Source organism: Dermacentor andersoni, chromosome 8 (genome assembly GCF_023375885.2).
Source record: "Dermacentor andersoni chromosome 8, qqDerAnde1_hic_scaffold, whole genome shotgun sequence".
NCBI classification, from domain to species: Eukaryota; Metazoa; Arthropoda; class Arachnida; order Ixodida; family Ixodidae; genus Dermacentor; species Dermacentor andersoni.
The window spans coordinates 137,705,665-137,732,682 of record NC_092821.1 but is presented as its reverse complement, the minus strand read 5'-3'; the positions used below and the strand labels follow the sequence as shown (position 1 = coordinate 137,732,682).

The 27,018-nt window shown below is 45.8% G+C and overlaps 1 protein-coding gene and 1 long non-coding RNA gene across 49 annotated transcripts in view; both read left to right on the top strand.

Moving 5' to 3' along the window:
• The first annotated feature begins 1,343 nt into the window (after window positions 1-1,343).
• Window positions 1,344-5,287, top strand: LOC126525805 (uncharacterized). The gene is made up of 2 exons (XR_007598337.2): window positions 1,344-1,413; window positions 4,861-5,287. It is a non-coding gene; the product is annotated as an uncharacterized lncRNA (long non-coding RNA).
• A 9,645-nt stretch (window positions 5,288-14,932) lies between these two features.
• LOC126525796 (uncharacterized) overlaps window positions 14,933-27,018 on the top strand; it is a 129,296-nt gene continuing 117,210 nt past the window's right edge. For all 48 annotated transcript variants that reach the window (XM_072289969.1, XM_072289959.1, XM_072289940.1 and 45 more), the window contains exon 1: window positions 14,933-15,065. In XM_072289969.1, coding sequence (XP_072146070.1) covers window positions 14,941-15,065 — 125 coding nt within the window. In that variant the 5' untranslated portion in view covers window positions 14,933-14,940. The remainder of the gene's footprint in view (window positions 15,066-27,018) is intronic.

Sequence of the window (27,018 nt, the reverse complement as noted above, 5' to 3'; positions counted from 1 at the left end):
ATCTGGCCTTCGCGTACGTGAAAGCGGAGGAACAACGCCCCTTCCACTTTCCCGCCTCCTCTCTTCACAACTAGGTTCCCCCGAGCATAAGCCATTTCCCTCAGCGCGTTCCCTTGCGTTCCATCCTTCAAGCTACACGATCGTCGTCCCAATGGCCTACCACGAAAACGGCGCGACAGAGCCAATGAGAGCTATTCAATTTAATATCTCAGGAAATCGACGGAGTCATCAAATATATAGCGTTTCTTTTATTAGAAGGTGTGCGCGTTCTATAGATTTTTACCAGCCACAAAATATTTGCAAGTTTTAAGCCGAGATTTCGTGTTTTCTTGCACAAAAGGCATGCGCGTTAACGAATGCCACTTTCTGTGTTATATCTGTGTTTTATCCGCACGATATAAACGTTGGTTTGTGGAAACTTTCAACCGGGGAGTGCTTGCCAAAAAATACCGCGGTTTAAAGCGGCTATACGCCTGCGACCGCCCGCCCGGTGAAGCTAAGTTCACGTAAAGTTCGGTATGCAAAAGGTAGTTTAGAATTGACCACGACCAATTTAATGCTCTCACTGGTCTTTCCCGCTCTGGTGAAGCACTATTAAAGACGTTTTCGTTCTTTTTCTGCGGTGATATATTTGTATCGAAACCCCTCAAAAGGGTTACTGGCACACCATCAAAGCTAAATACTTAGAGGCCATCACTGCCACCTGAGCATATGCGAAGTGTAGATTTCTCACATGTGAAAAAAGAAAGTTGCTGAAGGCAAACAAGGTACGATGCAAAGGAAAATGTTCTTGTCGAAAATACGTATTGCAAAGCCACAAAGGAGAATTGTCTCGAGTTTGTATGAATTTTCGGGATCTATACGTACAGAACAATGCACTCACACGTCATGATCACTAAAGCCATCGTATAGTTTCTTTTTGTGCCTTCATCTCTGGAAAGCTGTGCATTTGGGAATCCTTTCTTTACAGCATTGTTCTCTTTCATGAAATATTCTAAGTACAATAGCCTAAGTGGTCCAGGCCAGGAATTCAAAACTATCTCCATTCTAGAAAATGAATATTAAAATAAGAGGCATTCGGTGCTGGACTATGCATGCGAAATCATGCTTCGAAACGAGGAGGAAAGTAAAAGACGTAGGATTTTTCTTTTATTATCTATTGGCCAGCATTGTCTAACAGAATATTTAAGGTAACCTTCCTGCAGGATCCGACACTTGTTCTTGTGTGTACGAAAGCTATGGCGAAGATTTACGCGTGGAACATCTTGGTAATTTTGACCGTATTGGCCATTCTGTGTGCTGCTCGACAAGGAGTCGATGCATTGAAGCCTCGACGTTCAACTGGGGGATCGTGTGGAAGGGGACTTGGGCGGCACAAAACTCCTCGTACTCCTCCCACAAAGACCCTTAGGCGTACGTATTCCTTGTGCTCCTAATTACCGAAATAATCTTTCCGAAACACGCTGCTGATACGTTGACTTGTAAACTTGTTTCATAAAGTGAAAGCGATAATTTCTTTCTTGCAAATCAACGAACTCGCCACGTGGTCATCCTGACTTCGCGTATGGAAGATTCAGGAGGTGATTATGGTTATACGTCTCCTGGAATGCACCGGAACGCAATTTTGTGTTGATGCTTCTAGCTTAAGCACTTAGATGTATTTATGTAACAGCGAAGCTGCTAACCACTCATTTGTCGGCACTTTCCGTGTCCCCGTCCGTCAGCTAACATGTGGGCCGATCCCAGTGGCCGTGCAGCGACAGGAGCGGTGGTTCATCCCCCTGTAAGGCCCTCACTTCAAGCAGTCAGCGAGGTGAAGCGCACAGAGCCTACATTCTTTGTAATCATGCATAGAACATAAAAAACAACATACGTTTCAAAAAAGACCAAGCACAAAACAATCAATCGAGCCACATGATTTATAAGAAGGCGCTTGTCATAACAGTGCGGGGCACGTAGCACTACCCGTATATGTTTGCCGGTAAAGAATGCTGTTGCGCAATATGCCGCGCCGACGGAAACTTTCGACGTCGGGTGTGACGTCCCTAGCCTTTCGTATGTAAAAGAATATGCCTAGTAATTGATTTGAATGTTGTGACAGCTCCTATATCCGTATATCCGTTGTGGCGTGCTGTCAAAATTAGTATTACTTGCATTACTACTAGTTCTTTAAATTTGCATTCCTTACAATTACTCTAAAGCAATAAAGCATTGCATAACACCCTCAGCAATTGTTGTGGTGGTTTTCAACAGCTTCGCCAGACATCCTTTTTCGCAAGGCCGGGATGCCGAATCAATTTCTTTGTGTCCTTTATAAGTTCATGCCTTCAGTAAATATAAAGCTTTGAAGCTACTGCCGTTAGAGTGTAAACTTTCGTAGCTTCCTATGTATGTATGTATGTATGTATGTATGTATGTATGTATGTATGTATGTATGTATGTATGTATGTATGTATGTATGTATGTATGTATGTATGTATGTATGTATGTATGTATGTATGTATGTATGTATGTATGTATGTATGTATCATGATTGTTGGTTTTCGTTTTTGCTCCTGTGCCACGCATTTACTTATGTTGAGGCTCAGGCGCCCTCCAGTTACAGGTTCGTAGTTGTTAGTCTGCGGTCCTTCCCCCAATATTCTTTTGTGGAAAAAATAGGCGCAATTCTCGATCATTGTCGTGATGCCGTTGTCGTTATACCACTTTGGACTATTCATCGACGTCAGTTCTCGCTCGTAATTCAGCGTGATGTCAGCAGCGCACCCGTAGTCAACCAAACAAGGGCCTTGTTGTCCTCCTCCTCCGCACCTGCAATTTGTTTCTCCGTTCTTCGCTCTCCTCTCCCTTTTCACTGAGCAAGATCGGCCGACATTCATACAAAGTGGGCGAACTAGCTTAAGAAAGGTATGTTCAAACGTAATCGCACGTCCCCCATATAAAGTATCCATTTCAACCTAACCTAACCGAACCGGAACAAATATAGCCACCTTAGTATCAACGTTGCATTAGTAAAGGAATGCGTCGTTTGTTGCACTGTGTTCATGACCAATTCTACAGCATGAGAATAAGAACACAAAAGTTTGGTTGTTAGGCTTGTAAATTATCCCGAAATTGCAGCGATTTCATGAAAGGTGCTGCCTTTCGTCAAGTCATTCACCAAGGGCACTGAATGAGGCTGCCGTGCTTCCGATAGTCGCAAAGCCTGTCCAGCTCATATGTCGGCAGTTTCCTTTATTTGTCCCCGAATTTCTCGCAATAAATTATGTAATAGACACCGTAATCAAAGTAAACGTCTTTTTTTTCGAGTTTGCGTTGTTTACCCGTGGCCAATTTTGAATTTCATACTTACTTTCATAATTTCATAATTTCATACTTTCATACATGAATTTCATACTTGTAGTAGCTGCCTGCAATTTGCTTTACGACAGTGTTTGCTACAAGAAATATTAGAATATAAAGGAAACCCCTGTACAAACTATCTAATCACAAGAGTCACACGCCGTTTAATATAGAAAGTTTCTGCTGGAATTTGAGAAAAGAAAACAGCCCAAGAATATAGACGCAACGCGATGCCCCTATAATGTTTATATTTGTGTCCGTGTGTATTGTCTTTTCCTTCCATTCGCATTGTAATTACTCGCGCTAATCATGAAGGTAGGGCTCCTCAAAACCTTCAACCCGACGATTTCCTTCAACTCAGTAGGTGCCACCTTCATCCGCCCTAAGCCTAACGATTTAGTGTAGTTGCGGGAAAAAAGCTTACAAACTTCGTGCAAAAAGCTAACTATGTCTGTTAAAAAATTGTAGATTCATCACTGCAAGTAAATCAATGGGTTGTTGATAATCATGCAGCGCTGGTGACTTTCGCTTTGTGTGATATAAAGCTAATAATTTATTATATATGGCATACGGCAAATTTCTGTCTTCACAAGCCATCTAATTTCCTCGTTTAAATATTTTCTAATTATTTGCGTCCTTGACATTCCTTGGCTTCAGTACACAATACGTTTTCCCTTATTCAATGAGTAGTGTAAATGAGCTGAACAGACGTGGCACTGTTGAAATGACTGGGTTTATCTAATGAGCACTGAATACGCACATATTTCATTAACTATAAACTACGTATTTGAGCACGGCATTGCACAGTTTGAAGTTCAGTTTTGTGAAAGTCCGGGAACATATTCTATTCAGAATACAAGCTGATAACAATTAATTATAATGTGAATCACTTAGAAAAGGAAACAACTTTGCAAGTTAACTAGCTAAATTGTTTCTTTTAGTCAAGCGAAATATTTTCAAGCAATAAAAAACACGAAACATATAACACAATATGCGGAGGATGGACACTGGTACTGTGGTTTCTTAAATGTTAATTCAGCCAATCAAAGAAACAAGCTGGTATTAGTATGAATATGTGGAAGTAAGCAGGTAGGTAAAGTCTGCGTAAATACAAAGTCAATGCTCTTAACTTAATGTAATGCAGTTTAAAGATTGCAGTGTCTTCAAACTAACGTAATTTTATTAATTGTAGGTGGGTAACATATATACATGGTACAGCTATATTTTAGAAGATTATATTCTGTCACTTCTTTTCAGGAACATTCTTTTCTGAACAATTCATTAGGTCAGTTCTATTATACGACGATCTATAGCCCTTCCTTATTGGAACGAAAAAAAAAGATAACGTGCGTCGCATTCAAGAAATACTTCAACTATACTAGTGCAAAAGTGGTGGTGCAAGAAATATCACCTCCGTCAATTCGCAGTTTCATTTTGTAAGCACGCTCAGGGCATCTGATGTCTCTGTCTTCAGAACTCTCGGAACTCTACAGACAACTATGTGCTCTTTTACCGCAGCTTGGACTGGCGGATAACACGTGGACAAGGACAGCAACATTAGGAAGAATTCAACGAGAATCTTCGTGCAACGAACTCGATCGTGCAGGTGCTGAAGATCATCAGACCTGAAGAAACACGCTACAGATTATATGAGGAATGGTTCACACGCCTTGGCACCCACTCTAAGAAAAACTGCGCATAAGTGCTTGCTTAGTCCTGCCTAACTATGAGTTACTGCATGCCAGTCCAGCTTTTTTACGTGACGTATCAAATATAAATAATCGCTCAACCTTTGCACTGCTTTGACAGGCTATGATTGTTCAACGAGAGAAATCATTAATATGGAATTTGTGATAGCTATCCGTAGCAACTTGTGCGTGTAACATTTTTGTTTCTGCTTTGTTAACGGTAATGTAATAAATGAATGAACTCCCACAGGAGTAAATATTTGAGTGTTATCAAAAACAGCATCAACGCACGCAAATGTGTTCTTTTTATTGTTGCTCGTGTCGTTGGGTCTACGTGGGACCTCTATATGCCAGGTGATTATTAATGGTGCATGCGTATCGATCGCCATCTGTTGCTTAGTTTCTGTATCCAAGGGTGGCGTTCCGAAAGAATGTCAGCTAGGGTGCCTCAATGTTCTCCTCGCCCGCCGCTGAGCGGCGGGCGAGGAGGACATCGAGGCACCGTAATGTTAGCAGCGCTCTCGTGGCGCGTAAGAAGCAGGTGGCGCTGTACCACGGACCGAGAATGTGGCGCAGTTCCACGCTCGAGTCCCGTTGATGATGCAGTGCCGCCTTCAAATCTCATAGCAGCAGCAGTCAGACAGAACATGTTGCAGGTCTTCGTGGATTCAAAGCGCATTGAAGAGTCTGTCAGTTGAATCTTGCTCTTGAAGTATTTCGTGTAGGCCACATTGAGTCTGATACGGTGTAGGCATGTTTGATCTTGTCTATTGAGGCCCCGCGAGATGTAAAAAGCCCCGATAGATCAATTTTGTACAGGGGTCCGTACTGACGGCTAGCATCTGTCGAGAGGGATCGCTGGAAACGGCAAGCCTGTGCGCGTAACAGTGTCGCCGCTTCTTTTCTCGAGAAAGGTATGTGAACCATTTCTCTCGAAGTCCCGTGTCCAACTTTTGCAGCATGGTCAGCTCGGATGTTGCCGCGTATTCTGTGGTGGACTGGTAACCACTGCAGCACAACGCTATGATGCAGTTCGCAGGCTTTATTGCATAGTCGGCTGATGTCCATGATGAGTTGACCCTGCGTACGTGGCGACTTCAGGCACTCCAGGGCCACTCTTGAGTCTGTGAAGATGGCCCAAGATTCAGCTGTATGGTCTATGATGTAAATCAAAAGGGCGCACAGTGCTGCTATTTCCGTAGCTGTAGCTGAATTGCGGTGACTGAGAGTGGCAGAAATGGTAAAACTCGCAGACCGGATCCCCACACCAATGGCAGATAACGTAGACATAACGCAGCCATCAGTGTAAATATGACGGTAAGCCATGTAGCTGGCCTTAATATGTTCTGGACCAAAATATGTCAGTGCTGGACCGGGAGTGTTTCTCCCGGTCTAGAATCCAGCCACGAAAGTGACAAGTGACCACGAATGAAATTTCACGGTGGCTCCGTCAGCGTAGAAGGGCTTTGATAATTCGCCGGGAACAAGCTCCGCACCACAGGCTCGCTGTCTGAAGCAAGCGGATGACCCGGCACTATGGCAGCAAAGCGCATATGGACTCGAAGGAACTCCTGCATGCTCAAGAAGCACTTGAACCGATTGGCACTCACCGGTGCGCCGTCTTAAACCCGAAAAAACGGCGCCAGTTTTTTTTCCTTCGCCTGGTTTTATTCATTGATTTTGATATTCCACGTGTTAACAATTTGTGAACTTTGTGCAAGCCCACTATAAGCAAGTGCCAATAGGGTATACGTCTTAATGTATGCCAGCAACATACACGCACCGTGCCCCTATAGCAGACGGATGGCGACCTGCTCTGCGGATGTAAATGGGGAAATGCAAGGCCATTCTCTTCTTGATGATCGACAGCTGCTTGTAGTATTCAATTTTAAAGCGAAGCATTCTTAGCCTCTTCTTTCGACTTTCCCACTGCTGCGGCTGCTGTGGGCTTCTGTCGCGCACACCGCCACGGGGGGTGGTTCAGAGCGTGTGTATAGATGGCAGCGCGAATAAGAGAGGAAAGGCGACAGGAGAAACTCGTTTTCACCCCACCGTGCCCGAATGTGCACAATGCCCTCTGGAGCCACATTAGCCGCTTGACAGCTGTAATTATCCGTGACTCCCATCAGAAGCATTGCAGAAACTGCAGCGCTTCCCTTTCTGCTACCGTGTGAAGCCAGAGGGGACGCAGATAAATCGGTAAAGAGGGGAAGAAGAGGGAGAAGGAGGAGAAGTGGCTGTTCCCATATAAGAAAGGGAGGAGGAGGTGACGTGAGAAGGCAAGGAAATCCCACTACTATACGACAGCGGTTGCGAGGAAACAGTATAAGCTTAAGTTTATTGTACGGTACAGTACCCTGCTGCTATTTCTGAAAAATAAACGCCATGCAAATATGTCAAGTGGGCAACTTACGCAGGGCGTGCAGAAGCAGAGCCGCATTAATTAAAGCGCACCGCTGAAATTACTAATTACGCTACGGAAGTGGTCGATCGTCAAATCAACACTTCTGTGGCTGCCACGTTAGCCTTACGGCTATGGCATCGCTAGAGGTGGTGGATGTGATCCCAATCACGGCAGCCGCATTTCAACGGCGGCGAAATAGAAAACGCGCGTGCACTTAGATTTAGGGACACGTTAAAGAACATCACGGTGTCAAAATTAATCCGGAGTCCGCCCCTACGGCTTGCCTCATAATCCAAGTGTGCTTTTGGCACGTACAGCCCCATAATTCAATTCAATTTTAATATTTCTGCCACAATTCGATTTGCCATATGAGGAAATTGCAACGCTCAGCCCTCTCAGAGGTTATAAAATGTGGCGCACAACAACGCCTCAAGCAAACACCTCTCCCTGTGTGTTCTGTGTACTACGCAGAAAAAACAGCAGTGGTGCACGCAAGGTAACGTTTAACATCAACTCACCCCTCTCGTGTTAGCCTAAACGTTGAAGAAATTAAGCTTTAGCCGTCAACATCACCGCTAACTATCGTCAATCAAAGTATCCAGCACGGAAAGCTTCGCTTACATCGATTCAAACAGTGCGTGGGGTCTGCATAATTTTGGGGGCTACCGTTTATATTAAAGGAATTGTAGTTTACTGAAGCTTTTTTTTTTTTTCTGCGCTAAGGGTACTCGTTTTGTTTTTGTTTTACGTTTGTGAGTGTTGTGATGTCTGCAGTGTTGTTTCCCCTTTGTAGAGAGTCTAATAAAACTAAGCAGTCGTCTACATGTCGGAATATTCTTGCTACTCCTAGTCCTTCCAAACGAGAGCCGACTTTCTTGTCCTTATGGAACAGAAACAAGTCATCATCGGGGCAGGACAAGACCTACCAAATCCCGCGGCTAGAGCGATTCATGTCGGCGTGAAAGAGGTTCGTTGAAGAGCGGCAGCTATTTACACATCGGCGCATACTCAGAGAGCCAAGTTGGTCCGGTAATTGGTTTGGAACCCTGTTCCTTCAGCACAGCAGAGCGATGCGTCACCCAATCTACCGCGAACAAACCAGTGGCCCAGGTAGGCTGCAAAACAGTTTGATACAAGCATAAAAGCAAACATAAAACAAGCTTACAAATTGAGACAGATAGCTCCCGGAGAAGGGGGGAAGTACCCATAGTATGATAATCCATTAGAAGCGGTTTTCTTAGAAAAACATTTTGATCAATCGTATTTGTGTTTGTAGTAGCACTGATTGCGTCCACATTGAATGAGGAGAATGCCTATTTTATCATCTCTGTGTGGACACTCATCCTGACTGATCCAGCCTGCCGTACACTGGGGATCACACGTGCCAAAATGGACCAATCGCGATCCGGCAGCGGAGTTTTAAACTTTTTCGTCTTCCCCTGTGTAAACGGGAGTTGAGTTCGTTTAGACATCCGCGCTCGTTCTTCTTCCGTATACAGTAGGGATGATTTGAAATAGATTAACTCATGGTTTGGTGTGTTTGGGATCACGTCTCTGCATTGCCACCTTGCGGCAAATGATTGACAGAAATGACGACAAGGAATAAACGGAAGGCTGGGAGCTCAAGACGTTACCGTGGGGACAACCCCAATTCCTATGTTCAAATGCATGTAAAACCCAGAAAAGATGCTCTAAATAAACATCCGCTGAAACGATATCAATAAAGTTTGTTGTATATGAGCGAGAAAGCTGAATTTTACGTTCTATAGACGCAGAGTATTGACTTAAAGCCTCAATTTTCTGTAAGCTTTAATTTAATGGAAGCACGAGGTTTACAATAATAATGACTCTTCATAAAAAATGCTTGTCGAAGTTTTGTAAAGTATGGCTGCTGTGGCGTATCAAACATACAAATGGGATTTCTTAATTGTCAGCTTTTTACGAAGGTTAATTAAACATTAATAACAGTAAATGCCTTCCAATTTCTCTAGGAAAAAAAAATCCTTTATGTCATTTTTTAGAGGTCTACACCATGCGTCTGTACCACCGTTCGCGTCCACACTATCATAGGAGAATGCCTATTTTTTCATCTGCGTGCGAACACTCGTCCTGACGGATTCAAGCAGCCATACTGTTGCTTATATAGTGGCATCAAGCCACCCCTACCGGGTGGTCCTCCCACCCTACCGATTAGGGAATCGGTAGGGAGGATTGGGAGGACACCCGGATTCAACCTGGACCACGATGCTTACCGGCAGTCGGAATCGAATCCGCCCGCCTTCCCCCCTGTAAACCAATGTGGGGCTCGCTTAGACACCCACACTCGTTGCTCGTCTACATAGGTGGTGATTTAGGAGAGGTTGCATCATGGTTTTGTGCATTCATAATCACGTGTCTGCGTCGTCACACTGAGACGAATGACGGGCAGAGATGAGGACGAAGAAGAACCGACGAGACGAGAGTGGCGATATGTGCTTGTTGGGCGGTTATCGGAGAATGGTGTCTGGATAGCGCAGCAAAACAAGGACACAAGAAAAGACGAAGACAAGCGCTTGTATTCGCCTTCGTTTCTTCTTGTGTACTTGTTTTGCTACGCTATCAAGACGCCATTCCATGATAACCGACGAAAATCTCAAAACTCGTAAGGCTATCGACAAATAACCTATATTTTGCCTTATCATTCCTAGGGAACTTCACGCACTTTCCGGGGGCTATCTATCTGTTTATATATGTTTGTGTACAGGGTGTTCCACGTAACTTGGGTCAAGATTTTAAAAATGAAAGGCAACGTCAGAAGCCTATCGCAACTCAGGGATTTTTTTGTTTTCCCCGTAACACACTAAATAATTAAGTTTAATTGAAATAATAAAAGAATATAATGAAAAGTTTACCAAACTTTTCAGATATTGGCTGAGTACCGCAAGTATGATACGCAGAATTATAGAACACTTGCAGAAACCACCGATCGGGTTATTTCCTGTATAATACGTCTCACGTAGTCCTTTTTTCCGGGTTCCAACGAAAACCCGCGAAATATGAAAAAAAAATACACGTGACGGAGCGGTTGCGTGGTGGTGCCGTTCGTGCGTGCGTGCGTTCGGTGAACAAGGTCGGCTGCATCGTGACTGTCGACGGGGAAGCGGCAGGACGTTCTTTTTCTCCTCGGAATCTCTCGACCAGCAGCCTGCATTGGCGCTGTCAACCGACGTGAGCTGACCTTTTTCACCGAATGCACAATACCACTGCGCAACCGCTCCGTCACGTGGCATTTTTTTTTCATATTTCGCGGGCTTTCTTTGCAACTCGCAAAAAAAGAACTACGTCAGACATATCGTATAGGAAATAACTCGATCGGTGGTTTCTGAAGGTGCTCTACAAATCTGCATGTCAAACTTGGGGTCATCAGCCAATAATTAAAAAGTTGGGTAATTAAACCTAATTAATTAGAATGTTACGAAAAAAAAACTGAGTTACTATAGGCCAGTGCGAATAATATGCTTTCGGTTCAATTCGCTTCCGACGCTCCTCTCATTTTTGAAATCTTGGCTCAAGTTACATGGGACACCCTGCATATGTATATATCTATGTGTGTATCTAACCGCTTTCCCGCCTACTGAGTACCTGAATAGTCTGTGGTGGAATGGGTAGTGCATCAGGCTGCTGGGCGGAAGTAACTGTACAAAACCAACCATTGGATTAACTTTGGTCACAGAACATGTGCCAATGTTTCCATACGTGTTTATCTTCAACAAAGCTATCTTACTCCTTCGTGATGCGCTGTAGATGCAGTACTGGGTAGGTACCCCAGTTCGAGTAAACTCTTGGAGCACTGTGTATGTACCTCTAATCTTGATCTGTGCTGGTCTTCAATCAACATGCTTGATGCCAACTTGAGTCACTGGGCATGTGCCACTAGTTGAATGCCGCTCTTCAAAGAACGTCTGTGACGCCATCTTGGCGAACTAAGTATGCGCCACTTGCAATGTACCACTCTAAAATGGCAGAAAAGGTCCCTTAAATTTATGCGAAGCTGAGTATCCAGGTCACATGGGTTCCTCAATGGCTGCAACTGGATGCCTTAGCAGGCTGTGCCAGAATTGCAGTGGGTAGGTGCCACTTTTCAACGAACGCCTTTCACACTAACGCTTTAGCCAGCTGCGCCATGAACACCCTGGGCATGAACCTTTCGCGAACTTAGGCCACTGATTACGAGCCACTGAGTGCGTGACAATCGAGGCAACAATTCTCAGTGGTAGCAGGAACCGGCGCGCCACGCTTCTGGTCTCGGAGGCCTTGCATGGACTTCTCGGTAACGCCTTTTGATGGCGCAGCGTGTCCATAAGGAAGCGCGGGAGAGGAGCCCGGTGGCCGCATGACGCGACACGCAGCGTTCGCATGCACCGGTGCGCCACGCATTTCGGAGGCCACCGTAAGGTTTGCGGTGGCGGCGCTAGAGGGCGCCGCGTGTTCGTAGAGAAGCGCGAAAGATGAGTCCAGCTGCAATACGCGCCTCACACATAACTTGTTCCCACGGTGGAAATACGTCGTGTGCCTATATTTTCTTAATGCTAACGCAATACCGTCGACTGTCATTGTCAGATTGGTTCTGCCAGATCTTTAAAGATGGCGGCTTCAAACCGTGATCACAAGTGTTCCCACTTAAAAAAAAAAAACATACTGCTATATCAACGAAGTTTATAAAGATCGGCGTGGTTAACGCCGTGAAAAATAATTTCGACATTTATAGGAAGTCTCGATGTAGAGATTTACCTCATTAGCGCCTATTTAATTGTAAACAGAGAAATCTGCTGAGTCAAGCTGAAATTTCCTTGGATTCTCATACAGAGCTGAATACACGCAAAGCTTGTATATTGAGTTATTTTTTTGAATTTCGAGTGACTTTCTTTATTTATGAAGGAAATAACTCTACCAAATGAAGGAGGTGAAACCTCTATCTACGGGAACACAGATTTTACAGTGAATTTCAGCTTCTCAACTGTACGTAAGGTCGCACCTGGCACCGCTCCCTTTTTTAAAGTAAGCTTCGTCTCAGGCGCATCGCCGACGCTGTTTACATTCTTGTGTGATAAGCCGTAGTAAATGCTGATGAAGAAATATAAAAAAAAATGGGAACCTGAGACCTTGGTTGTTGGCAAATTGCGTTGATATTTTCCTGCACAACACTTTCAGACAGGGTAAGATGCATAACAATTTTATGTCACCATGTGGTCTTGTAAACTATGCATTTATTTTCGAGCAGGTAGAGAACAGTACATAGGGACTCCAAGAACGGTTGTCTTCATTCGTGAGCTAGTACTACAAAATATGACAAATTAGTAACGTTCTGTTAAAATCACTCGTCTACTCAATCTACAGCAAAATGTTCTACTGAAAGTTTTCTTCGTCGAGCTTAAGCGTGCGATATAACAAATTGAAAACACTAGGCTGTAATGTTCGATTAGGCTATATACGTATGCTTCTACTCCATTGGCACGTTGCTGGCACGTTGGCAAGTTGAAGGAGATAGCTAGGCAAGCCACGGAGATTACATTGGCGAAGACTTTCCGGTCTCCCCGATTCAGCCTGAGTGCATAGGCAGTCTATTTTCCTTAACACTGTTATTCATGTGAACGACCAATAATTGCCTTGATTCATTTTCTCGCAAAGTCGACTGGTTCACCTGGGGCTGGCGCAGCTTAAAAAAAAAAAAAAAAGAAAGACACGCTTATTCTGGTCGGGAGTTTTCACTTTTTCAATCAGTGCATTTATATTAATTGATAATTTTTCTGTTACATATGTGTCGGGGATATATATGTCTATATACCCTTAGATTTACCCAGAAGTACACTGGTCATCTGCATCTCTTCGCGCCACGCAGTGACTGCTTTATTTTACTATAATATTGTTTGCTTTGATCATCGTCCTTGATCAATATTCCAGCAACAAGAAGCGCACGTAAAATGACACCACATCAATAACATTTTCTTACGTAGCTTCATGTTGCAGATAGGTGGATTCTGTGGTAAAAATCACGGGTTACTTTCAGAAAACAGCGTTAAAAATAACCGTTCACCTGGATAAAACTACAACTGGCACCGGCCGACAGGAATCTCCGGCGCACCAAAGCAAGTAAACCCATAAAAAAATTTTGCTGCACAGACTTTCTGCGAGAAAAACTGGATTTCCGCTAGCATCCGCGCAACGAACGCATAGAATAAAGAACAACTTTGACGAACGCGCGTTCGCTAGCAGATGACGCACTTGACGACGACAGAGAAATTGAAGACTTCATGTTGCATAACCCGTGCTTTAAATATCTGTACGTATCAAAAGAGTGTCAATGTAAAATTTCAGGTGAAATAAAGCAGCATAATAAGAGCGTACGCGCGCAATCGGTCTCAGCGTCCGCGTGCGAAATTTTGTTGAATATGCCGCGAAACGCGTCTCCGCCCCAATCACAGTTCGCTCGCAGCGCCCTCGCGCAATTTTTCCACACGCAGCGCTTCAGAGAGAGAGCGCCATTCGCTCCACTTGACCACAGTCAAGTACAGTGCTGTTCCACGCATTGAGTTTCTCACTATATTACCTAGGAAGAACTCTGGCGCTGCTGCGCTGTGGTATGCATGTGGTATGCATGGGAATGCCGGTACATTGTGAATTCGTATTGACATTAATCTCGGAGAGCCAGGACGCCTTGAAAACGCGCCTGGCAAGCACCGTTCCGTCTATCATAATGATTCATTTTCTACTAAAACAGCACGTACAAAGCTGTTTTAACCTTATTATAACACAAAAACATGTTTTGTCTTATTATGACAGCTTGTTCTTGCATGTACAATTATATGAAATGTAAAAAGTATCAGCGGGCTGCTAAAGTTGGAGGACAGACGACAAGATTCGCGTTCGCATTGAAACGGTTTGTCATCTGTTCTTGCTTTTCTTCGCTTGCTTATGCATCGTAGGTGAGTAAACGTCACTGGAACATGTAATATGCCTGAATGAAAACCTTTTATGAAGACTTTAAGAACGCGTCATTTGTGTAGTCGTATCCACGTGCTAGACAAAGCCTCTTACAACACCAGCCAACACAAGCCTCACAAACACGCATTTATACACGCATACCATCATTCCAATGACAGCACAGCGCCCCTTAGGAATCTCCCGTAGACGGTGGCGCCAGATTTCCACCTAGGTGTGAAACTCTTATGGTTCCACGTTTCAGGGCGACTGTAGTGGTGTCATAAGTAGCACTCGCTACCATTGTTATCTGCGATGTCCGCATGATGGAGTCACGACCTCAACGTCTGTGCGTTTGTATGAATTCAATTGGCCAATGAGGTGTGTTCGCGCCACCTGCGCACTACCAAAGGCATTGCTACTACCAATCAGGTCTGATCACGCCACCTGTGTGATAGCGAATGGCATGATGGCACCTGTCCTTGAAATGTTATATAAGTCGAATAAACGCCATGTTGGCCAGACCCCACAGACCCTCTCACCCCGTAGATGCGGCTCCGCCAACCTGACGCCATCCTCTCGGACGCTAGGCCTCTCCGTCGGCCGGCTTCGGTTGCGACGCTACAGAATGGCGACGAGGACTCTGTAGAAGAACCTGCCGTGCCTCAACTGTCGTAAGTGACATTACATATTTCCGTCACTTTATTTACTGCTTCTACGCATGTCTACGAGGTCTCTTCGTACGTTTAGGCTGGCGTCGGCCTATAAGCCTTCTTTCTTTGTTTACGGCCATCTTCGGCGACGCCATGTTGCCTTCTTCCCGCGGCTTCTTTAACCCTACTTCTGCTTATAAGCTGAAGCGTGAAATCTCTCTTCGCATGCCTGCCTCCCTTCCTCAATTTACCGAGTGGGCTTCCGGTTTCGTGGATGCTATGGAAAGTAAATTTCCAGGTACAACTGAAGGTGTCCGGCGAGAGCGGATGGGAGGACACTCGACGCCGGCCACCCGGCCACGTTGCCTAGTGCTTTTAAAGGTGCCTAGACACCAGATTTAGAGTGAATTGTCTTTATAATAAGCTTTGCTTGGCAACGGGGAAAGCTTTCACGAACTATGATTCAAAGCAGACGTGTGAAATCGTATATTTCAATTTTTCTCGAGCAGAAATGAAACGCGGCTCTCTTCACCGGATTCTTCGCGATAGCCATAATAGAAACTTCATTGCTGAGAGCAAAATAGTCTGGCGTTAAAGACCCTGATGGAGACGCTGATGAGACGCATTTCCAGAGCGGCTACACGTGATTTTACCAAAGCACGGCTGGTAGACGCAAGTGCGCGTTTTCCACCTATCTAGTTCGCGGCGTCGATAAGCATGGGCGCAAGTGTAAAATTGAGACGACGACGAGTCGCACGGAAGAAAAAAAAATATATATAGGAGGGAGCGGACATACCGAAAGGCGTTTGAAGCCAACCTGGTGGCCCAACACGTCCTCGCGCATTAAAATGCGTTTTGGTTTTAGCGTTCCCGCTCAGCAGGCGGCAGGGCAGCCGAACAAACGCGCACCGAATAAAAGCTACTGGCGTAGCTACTGGGTACCAAACGTCTCAGCAGAATCTAAATTCTCTCACTCCGTGATCTCGACGCAAGAGGTCACGTGTTGGACCACCACCGTGGCTTCACGGAGCGTTAGCTAAGGCTCGCTGCGTGACTTACGCGTCGTCCTGTATTTTTCCATCCTCCATGACGCGCCAGGTTGCTATCGTGAACGCTTTGTTAGTTCACGGGGCCTCAGCGACGTAGTGCGCTTAACATTTACGTCGCTCAAAAGGTTATTCACCCTGCGGGCGTAGAAATTGAGTGATTCTTCATCATTGCGTACACGATCGTACTTAAGCCGGTCATCATTGTGGTCCCCTAAATGCTGTGTAATAAAACAGTGAAAAATGGCCACCCGAGATTTTGATGGGTGAACTGCTTTGACAACGCCAGCGTCCCGATTCTGAGAGAAAACCAAGGTGGAAATGAATTTTCTGACAGGTGCAGGAGACGGGACAGTGTACCTCTTCGATTATCCTTCTCTGACAGTCCCGGACAGCCCGAGACGTCCCTTTCAGCCAATAAGCGTTACGTAAGCAGCGTCTCGCGCAGTCCGGGGCTGCCGGCGAAGCATAATCGAAGAATTTCGAGTAAGAAAAGGCGGTTGGCAATTTTGTACTTACTGAGCTAGAACAGGCCTGCCAAATTTTAGTTTGCAGGAGATTGGGACGCTTAGCCAGTCCGCCTACGCTAAATATTTTTAATTGAAGTTGAGGTAGCCGAAGAGAACGCGACTTCGCATGGAAGGAACAGATAACCAACGGCGATATTCTAGGACTCTTAACTTAGCCACAGCGTTCATAGCACTGTTTTACTACAGTTGCCGCAATGCCAGAACGGCGTGACCCGAGACGCCGTATGCGCGTCCGGTTCTAGCGTCGTTGAATATCGCGCAGCAAGCCCTCGTGGAAAGGGCCGAGGCGGCGACTTCAGCCAACGGAATTCTCGAATTAGAATTCGACCATCCTTTTCCCTAACTCCCCTCCCCTTTCCCTGTTAGTAAAATCTTTTCATCATCATAATCGCGAATTGTAAAGTATGTTCCACACAGATAGGTCGAGAATATCGGAGTAGATGCACAGCAGCGTCATTGCGCAAAATTTTATGGTGATGTATACTCTGCTCAAGAGTTATGTTTCACCTTTATATTTTCCAGCTGTATTATGGCTCGTTCCACCTTTGGTCACTCGGTCGATGTTTAGTACCACCGGTGGTAACGCGGTGTGAACTGTGCGCGTAATTATTTAGAAATGTGTTGCCTGTGTCTAGTGATGCTTATGCCGCGTTGCAGAACGTTTTTGTATCCTGCGTTCACGTGCCGGTGCTCGACTGTATAGCGCGTCGTGTTGCACAGAGAAACGCTGTTTCAAGGATGTGCGCAGCGCGACAGTTCTGCTTTCCAGCTCGCTGGAATATTGAGTGGGCTGAGGCCAGCGCCTAGTTCGTCTTATGAGCCATCGAACCCACCATAGCATGAGCGTTTCAGGAAGAGTAGAAGCGAAGAAGAAACTAGAAACCACCGCCACCTTCCAGTCCGTGAAGGTGGCCGAGCAGCGAGACTGTGTTATTACACCGAGTGTTACACCATGCAAGTCAAACTTCGCAAGCAGTCTATGGGCCCTATAACTTAAAACTATTCCAGCATGTTTTTATTCCAATCTCCTGACGTCAAATTTGCGTAACCGCCAACGCAAGCACCGGGTGGTGATCCTCAGGGTTGTCTTAACAGACAAATCAAACGCGCTCCTCGTTCATAGGTCACTTTTGTTTGCTTGAAATAACATTGCCTACACTGAGCGGCTTGTCTTATCTAATTGGCTGACAAGAGGCGAGGAGCACGCTCAAGTGTAGAGGGATTCGATGGGGCCGAGCCACTGCACTGAAAATCGATAACCGGATGAAGAGGGTGGTGCTGGCGTTTGCGATTGGTCCGCTTTCCCTAACCTAGCTTGAGGTGGCTGGTCGAAAATCAGCGTGTACACGTCATATCAGATGGGGAGCGATCGCGGTCTTCGTGTCGTCGCGTGATAGGGGATGTAGGGGTGGTCCAAAAAGCTTTTGACCGATCGCGGAGGGCCAATTGCAGAAATGGAATAGAAGTCTGGAATAGGTTTACGTTATAGCGCCCATAGTATATTGAAAACTTTTTGTTTCACATTGGTTCACCTCATTTTCGCTTATGCATGCTTTGCGTGTTGAGCATGCTTTAGAAGCGCTGCCATAGAAACTCGGCGCACGCAGGCCGGGGTTGGCCTACGACGAAACCGTTCACGAGGCAACTCTCACTGACGCTTCCTCAGGAGTACGCACACTACTCTTGGTCTTCCCATAGTTGTAGCTGGGATGGAATGTGCGGAACCACTAATCCAAACCTCCGTGTATTGGGCGCAAGGCCGCCCACTGGAGATGCGGGCGCTGCAATCATTTTGACGATTGGTTGGATTTTGACGATTAACGTGGCTGCCGGCACTTCTTCGGCAAGAAGTGCCGGAAAGTGGTACCTCCAACCCCTTCCCCTTGCTGAGCTCTTTTCCTCTCCCGCTAGTTCACGTGGCCCCTTTAAGCGAAGTCCGACCACGACGGCACAGGGTCCGCATAAACAGCTTCGCTGTAAAAGGCAGTTTCGCCCAAAGGCGAGTAATGAAAGTTTAGCAACGCGCTGAAGGCGTCACGAAACGCGGTGAGCGTAGGATTAAGCTGATTCTTATCCCGCACGCGGTGTCGTATGCGCACAGCTGCTCTCGTGTGCGAGTTCAACTATGAGTTCAACGCTTATTCCAGATGCTGTGAAAAGCCGTGCTCCGGCAAAGCCGATAGAAGGGAGCATGATGATGGTGTGCGCGCTTCGCGCGTCCATTTGGCCTCGTCGTCTTTTTGCGCGTATCTGGAGACCGCGGGATGAGCATGCGCGTCGAGGGGTCTGCGGGGCTCGCGCTCGCTTCGAGAGCCCGACCTGCCAGCGAACGAGCATGGACGCGTCCTCTTGATTAAGGGCCCTCACAGTGGCTGCGTCGGCTGTTCCGGGTTGCAGGCGAAATCCGACGAGGGTACGGAGATCAGACCACCGATGAACACTTCGGTTATGAGAACGGGGACAAGCAAGAGACGCTGCTTCGATCACTTCGACGGGTACTGAGGGCGTCAAGGCCCGACAGCGCAACGTACACATGGTGAGGATTTATCTTCGCATATATGCCTCTTGTGTGACTATGAAGGTGGTCGGTATATTGTTTTCTAAGAGCGAAGGAAATTAGGTGTCCTAAACGCAGCCGCTGTGACTGCCGCCTCGTCAGGGAGAGATGTACTTGCGACTTGACCGGAGTCGTTTGATAGTTGACGCTTGAGCTAACGCATGACGCAGTTAACGCTTGAGTTAGCACACGTGGCGTCGTCTTCATAACCCGGTTGGTAGTTATGCGACTGTGAGGCTTTGTCTATGTTGAATAATTGAGACGATAATGGACTTGGAGGTGTTTCTGCATGCTGGTGAAAAATTCCGACACGTATGTGTACCCAGGTAGCACGCAGTCTTCAAAACGTCGTATTAATGGATTCAACGTCTCAAACAGGTTTTTGACCAAACTCGACGCATTAAAAACGTCGCAAGCAGGCTAGCTTAAAAACGAGGGGTGAATACGTTTCGAAAACGTTTTCATAAGTCTGGCCGTGTCTGTTCAGTTATGGCGTGGTGGGTTTCCGACGGTGCCGTTCTTGGCGGGAGAATTCTCCACTTATCAAGCGGCACTCGTGTCCATTGCTGCTATATTCGCCCTACATGACCAAGAGTTCGTATAGGAAAGAGAAGCCTTTTGTGGTGTTGACCTCACGTCAGAAGAGACGAACGATTGCAAGTTGACACCGCAACAGGCCACGAAGGAATGGTGCGCGAGTGCAGTAACATTGAAGCCGCTCTTTGTGACACGTACAACGGCTCCACATCGACTTCGGCGGAACGCTGCCAGTCAGTAGACCGTGCTTTCGATTTTTTCATAAACTTTATCATCGTGCAATTCTTTCTGACGATTCCTTTCAGTGCCCTGCAGTAATTTTTTTTTGTCATGACCACTACTGCAAATGTGAAACGATGGATATGTCAATCTCATCGTTTTGCATATGTATTCATGCCGCGCCCTATCGTAGAATGGAACAACTTGCCATCGCACGTATGCACTGAAGGATACACAGCAAAATTTCAAGTGCTGCTACGCACTGAGCGCAGTGCCCGACCTAATTGATTTGTTTACTTTTTACGCGTGTTTTTACTGAGATATATTTTAGATATATTTAATGAGATATATTTTACCGACGGCATGTTAATCTTTCCCCTGACCTATTTTGTAAGCATTCTCATGCGGTGTATTTATGAGGCTTACGGACGAATAAAGGGATCAAGTTAAAGAGCGAACATCACTTTCGATGCACCGAAGGAATGCATCGGTACATCCGTTACTGTATAGGAACGGTGCTCTGCAGAAAGTGTTGCGGTGAATTCTACTGTGAGCACAATGTATACAAAAACATATGTGGAGAAACCACCGTCGATGAATGTCAGTACCAGCGAATAGCCCGAACGAGCGAGGGAACGAAAGAAAGCGGGCGAAATATAATTGGCGAGAGATAAAAAGAACGAACGAACGTGTTCCTTGCACATCAACAGTACTTACTGCCGACCACTGGCTTCTTAACAAGCATAAAAACAGCCGGAGAAAGTAAGCTATTCGCTTTAATATTCATGGGACTCAACGGTATGGTCTCGGCACGCTTGGGCGCATAGCTTGGTGTGATAACGCAATGTCAGACGCGCCGATCGTCTAACCACAATGATGCGGCACTGACGGCGTCCGAAATGAAAGGCCTGCGAAATGCACAACGGGAACGGCCAGCTCACTGCTCTAGTTTGAGTCGGAGCGGCAAATCTAGCAACCGAGCCAGCGCGCGAAAGAGCAACGGAAGAGGGGGCGGCGTCTGGCTCTGCGCGACATGATTCACAGTCGATACACATAAACGCACAACGCGCACGACGCGCACACCAAGCGCTCACACCGCGGCGCCTATATGGCGGCGCCAGCTGCGCTTCAACAGACAGGCCGTCAACCATGCCGTGAACACAATCCAACCATCCAACCTTACGCAAGGTGGCGATACGATACCGTCATCAGTCATCACATCGGTCACCTGACCAAGCGTGTGTCGAAGGCCATTCTATGCGAAGGCCGCTTTGGCTGCCGCGTGAAAACTGTCTGTGTACAGTCTTGTATAGTTCCGCTATTGTGTTTGTTGGGGCAGTCGTGTATTTCTCGCTGTTTTCGGTTGCGCTGTCCCTTGTGAAGCAAGTATCGTGCTTTGTTGTTGTCTTACTTCGCACTACGTGTGCAGCGATTTATTTGTGTGAGTTTAATTTGGAGAGCAGCTGAGCTGTGGCCAAGGCTGCCGTGTGAAAGCGGTCTGTGCATAGTTCTACTCGTGTGAGCAGTCGTGTTTCTAAGTTTTTGGTCGCGCTGTCCTTTGTCAAGTAAGTATTCTGCTTTGTTGTCTTCCTTGGCACTGCATGTGCAGCGATTTGTTTGTATAATCTTAATTTGAAGAGCAGCTGGAGTTTTTCATTCGAGAGCGCCGAGTGGAGGGCACTAATTCGCTCTTCAAGCTCATTGTCATGTCGCTATGGCCATGTGACGGCCTTTTCAGTGACGTTGTAATTAAGGCGTTAAGAGCAGTATTAAGATGAAAGTTCGAGACGAAATGTTGCTTTTGTGTGCCTTGCATCGGGATCGATCGTCATGCGTGAAACTAGTAGCAAGTTTTGCAGGATGTGAAGAAAGGTGGGAATGCGAATTCTGCGCACATTGCCAATATCCTGTAGACACCAGTCACTGTTGTATTTCACTATTCCGTTTAGCAAGAATGTTGCAGACAAGAGAACTGACAAACGGGCTCTTAATTAATGTTCATCACGAGTACGGTAGCGTAAGACGTGAGGTGAAGTGCCCGTCGTATTTCCGTGCCCTCCGTGCCCTGGCCTACAGTGCACTAGTAGAATATTGTGCGATTCAGCTTCGATTGCATTTTGGCTCATTTTATCCCACGTGACTGGTATTTCATGGTCTTACGAGGAACTTTGTGTCCAATATGAGACGGCCGAATTCGATGTTCTTCGATCCCCTTGGCGTAAAATATCCTGTTACTCCAGGTAGCCACTATTTTTTGCTGTTTGTGACTGGTGCCGGTCTCCGCGCTGCGCGGCCTCGACCGAGTTTCGTGCGTGTGCCGTGTGTACGCACGGAGTTACGGAAGCGCTCGCGCGGTTTTTTCGATTTGTGCGCTCTTCGTGCACTTCGTGCAATAGGGCACCCTCTGTTCTTGGTCCTTGTGCAACAAATTTTCCAAGCGGACGTCAAACGGAGGAGCCCCTTAGGCATTTAGGGATGTCGGTTCATTAAGTTGATAGGTAAAAATACATAGCACTTGCTGCTCTCCATGCTCTCCTTGCTGCTCTCCACTTGCTCTCCACATGCCAGTTACGCGCACTCTCGTTAGTGCGCTGGGTTCTAGCTTGGAGAGCGTGCTCTGCCTTCTCTCGCCGATTGGTGCTGGCTTAGTGGCAAGCAACTGTCAGAAATTCTTCCCATGAAGGTAGCGCCGCTTCATGATTCACGTACCATGGGCTCGCTGACTCTTCTAACGCGAAGTACACGTTGCGAAGCTTCCTTGCCTTGTCCCAGCCGCTGAAACCGCGACTCGCTCGAAGTGTTCTAACCAGTCTTCCACATATTCGAACGTATCGCCGTGGAAGGACTCGGGCGTGCGTGGTGGGTACACGATGCCACCTTCTGTCGTTTTTGTCACAGTATTGATTTTTGATCGTATTTGTCTTTATTCATTTTTGTGTTCTTTTCAAGCTCCTAGATTATTGGTAAAATTCTAACTAGTCTGTTCATCTCATAGCACACTTCGCGTTCTTGCTGTTCGTGATTGTATGCGCACTTACCAATTTCGTTTATGCATGTTCTAGCCATTGTTGATCAATTTCTAGTTCCTTGTTTCTGGTAGCCTTAGGGATTCTTGATGTGCTTTTAATTAGATGTACCTTGCATTTCTCATATATTTTGCACAAACCTTGCATAAGTACTATTTTTGCAATAAAGTGTTGGCTTGTGATTTGCTGGTTTCATGTGCTCTTGGCACAAAAATCCTGGCCTGACCGATTGTCAACACGCGCCCATTTCTCAGCGGGATGTCATTCCCATTTTGTTTGCAAACCTTGTTGCTGCACACCAAAGCGGCATTGCGAATTCATTTTCGTGGACATGCGTCAGGTGACTTGGTCGAGGATGTGTCGGCCTCTGCAGGCAACAGTGCTTGGCACTTCGCCAGGAGCTCAGTAGCACTAGACGCTTCGATTCATTTGGAAGCCGCGAAAACGAGCTTGATTATCGTAAACCTTTCAAGACTACTTCTAGATCAGCTTTTAGATAACGTCTTAAAAGCGTTTAGAAATCGTTTAGAAAAGCCCTGGCAAAGGAAGTATTTGTTTTTCCCAACCCCATGTCATGACCAGCTTTTTGAATACGTTTTGAAGAGCTGTTCTAGATCGTCTGAAAAAAGTAAGCCGGACATTAGCAGGCATATACGACGTTTTACCAGCGAAGTTGTCTTACTCATCTCTTTAAACCGTTTCTTTCGTCTCGGATAAACGATATAAAAACGTTATGTATTTCTTTTGTGCTACCTGGGTAGGCAGCCCTAGTCAAGCAACAGAAGTTCAGTGCTGGTTTCTAAAGACAGGGAAGGCGAAGTGAAATTGCGTAGAATATTGGTTTTGGCATGATTAGAAAGTGCGGCAAAGACATATTTTCGATTCCGCAAATGGGCATATGGAGTATGTAGCGCCTCCAATACCCGTTCCGTCTAAATTTATTGCCGTGCATACTGATTCCAGTTTTGCGCGCCAATGTATACATACATTACATTTAAAAACTCTCTATAGAAGTCCTCGGCGCGCGACTGAACACCTTTTTTTTGCACGGGCGCCGCTTACGGTTGTTAAACTGAATGGCGGTGTCTCTTTTACACGCAGTTTAACGTCATCCGCAGTCTTGCACAACTAGCCGCACGTGCATACCCATTCACGGTCGCAAAAATTTCAACCTAGTTTGGTACGAAATGAGCATGGCGTGAAGAGCAGGCACGGAACGCCTGAAAACTCGTCAGAAGCTTCCGAGTGCTTGCCAAGCCATATCGACGCGGCTCGCGTTTCTCAGAACGCTGAAGCAGACGCATGCGGCGTCAACTAACGACTACATGTTTTTTCACGCGTAATTCGTAGTGCAGGTAGCCACCCTTGATTCCTATTGTGTGACCCTTCGTTAGCTGGAAGAGGGCCGTCGCGCTTGCGTCATCTCTGGGCAGAGGCGCACATTCTGAGTATGAGAGCAGAGGAGCTAGATCGTCTTCCCAAATGGTTATCACGGCATCCGTAAAAGACAGTCGGCACGCATTTCAAGGAACCACGAAGGACGCACACTGCAATCAGTTCATGTACTTTCCGCCATCTTGAGCGCTTGCGAAACGTCGGTTTATTTTGATATTACCAAGGCAGTCAGCATGGGTTAGCGGTCAAACGGGCGTTCCGCCTGCTGTGTAACTGCGCTAAACGCGTTTTGCGACAACCGCGCGGTTATGTTATGAGGCCGCCCGCGTTGCAACGGCATACGACGCTCTCGATTTTTAGAGCGCCGCTGTTGGGTGCCCATTCCTACTTAAGCAAGGTTTGACTACGGGCTAGTTGGAATTCCATGGTATAAATCGTCACTTACAGCGCAAACATAGAGGGAGGACAAAAAGGACGACGTAGACAAGCGCTGTCTACGTCGTCCTTTTTGTCCTCCCTCTATGTTTGCGCTGTAAGGCCCATTCCTACGTTTGGTATCTGTCTCCGTATCTGTGTAAATGCCAACTACACGTACGCTTGGCGGCGAAACCTCGCCCTCGCGCGCGTCCACTTGGCTGGCATTTCCGCCTTGGCAAACATCCTGTCGGATTTTTTTTTTCAGGCAGCCAGCGCACCGATATTTGTCTGTAGATGTCTATGCTCGCGCTGAGCTCCGACGCGTACGATACGTCTTGTAGCATCTGCGTATGCATGACGCGCGTTGGCGCGATCTGACGCGCGCCGTACGCGGAGCGCAGCTGAGGATAAGGCTGTGGGCTGCTGCTCTCTGGAAAGGCGTCTCGTCGTTACCAGAGAGAAACTTAAATGCGAAAGAATTTCTGTCCTACCTTGCTCTGTGAATGCTCTGCCTGAGTGCCTTTGTGCTGTCAGAAAACATGTATGGACGTCTCCTTCCTTTGTTAATATGGAAATCGACGAAGTGGGAAGGGACATCAAAATACTTGTATTTCTTGAAATGTATTTAGCATTTCGCGTGAAATCTCTATTGCAGAACTCCTTTAAAAAATCCCCTGATGTCTTCGCTAACCCCTTTGCATATTTATAGAACTAGATATATACAACACATGTATATGCACTACACATGCACTACACATTGCTTTATGATTGTTTGCAGGCCAAGTGGGCAGTTACGAATGCCTTGCAATTTTTTTAGGGTGAATACCTGTCGTTCCGACGCTCGTTAATCGCATGTAGCGGAATCTTTATTTGCGATTTGCAGTTTTTATATATATTGCCGAAAATTCTAATATTGAAAGAACTAGATGCAGGAAGTTAACGTATACACCATCTAAGATCACCGCCATACTGCACCATATGCAGATCTTGCAGTTCTGTGACCTGCATCCAATAGAGCATCTACAGTAGGCAAATTTGCTGTAATAGTTAGTTTTGTTAGAAGGTAATCAAAATTTGTATTCACCAATTCTAACATATTTCACAGAAGTGCATAAGTCAGTTTATTCTGATTTAGACTTGCTAAATGTAGTTTGCAGTTGCCATAGTTTTTTATTAAGGTTTTCTAAACGATGCAACTAATTGCAATTAGAAAAAAATTTGAAACTGAAATAAATTTCGCATTGATAGTTGTTGAGGAAAATTATTTTGTTTTTCCGAATTTCGCTTTCCGAATTATTTCACTTTCCGGAAGCCCAGAGCTAAAGCTTCCTCTGAACCTTACGAGAATCTTCGATGTGGATTTCACAAAACGAGCATAGCCAGTGTAGTATTCAATTAGAGGTAATGAACGGTAATGTTTTACAATTGGGGAATGAACGCAATTATGAAAGCCTGCGCGCATAAGGATACGCCAGCTTGTGCAAAGAAAGGGTAATTGGATCTGGCAGGCCTTCATCCTGCTGTGGTTATAAATAAGCCGTTCTTAATGATAATGATAACCGTTCTTAAGGATAATGGTTTGATGCGTTTTGACGCTGCAAAAAGTCTTTCACATAGTGTATTCTCACGTGCAGGCTGGTATCTTTACGTGTCATGCTAGATGTGGGTTTTGCGACAATGCCTCTTATTACAATTGGGCGGATGAATATAGTACGCTTGACGTGGATGCAAACCCTACCTAATGCATTCGCTCTGCTACATGACGAACTGTCAGTAGCTTATTCGTCTTGGCAAGTTCCGGAATATTGACACCAATTTCGTATTGACTGCTGTATCGCAACAAATGACAAAAAGGAACCATAAAGTGAGTTTCAAACACACCAAAATACAAAAATGCGGGTTGCAGCGTAAACAGAGAAACATAAATTCAATACTGCAACTTCGTCTCTGTGTTGATTCATCGAACATCTATTTTTTACCATATAAAGATCCCGAAGATACTCTTACTTTGTCCATGTGCAAGATGGCATGAGGATGGTGCTTCTGGCATCCATCAGTTCAACATAGACAAATCTGTGTTTTGAAGTTCATTAAATACTAATCAGTATTACGAAGTATATTTGACAGCAGTTATGTCTACGTCGTGTACAATGAATTAGGATGTATCTTCATCCGCACGCAGTGTTATTTAATGAGTGGTGAATTCCAATGACACATTCAAGCAATGACAGGGTGACGTTTTCTTAT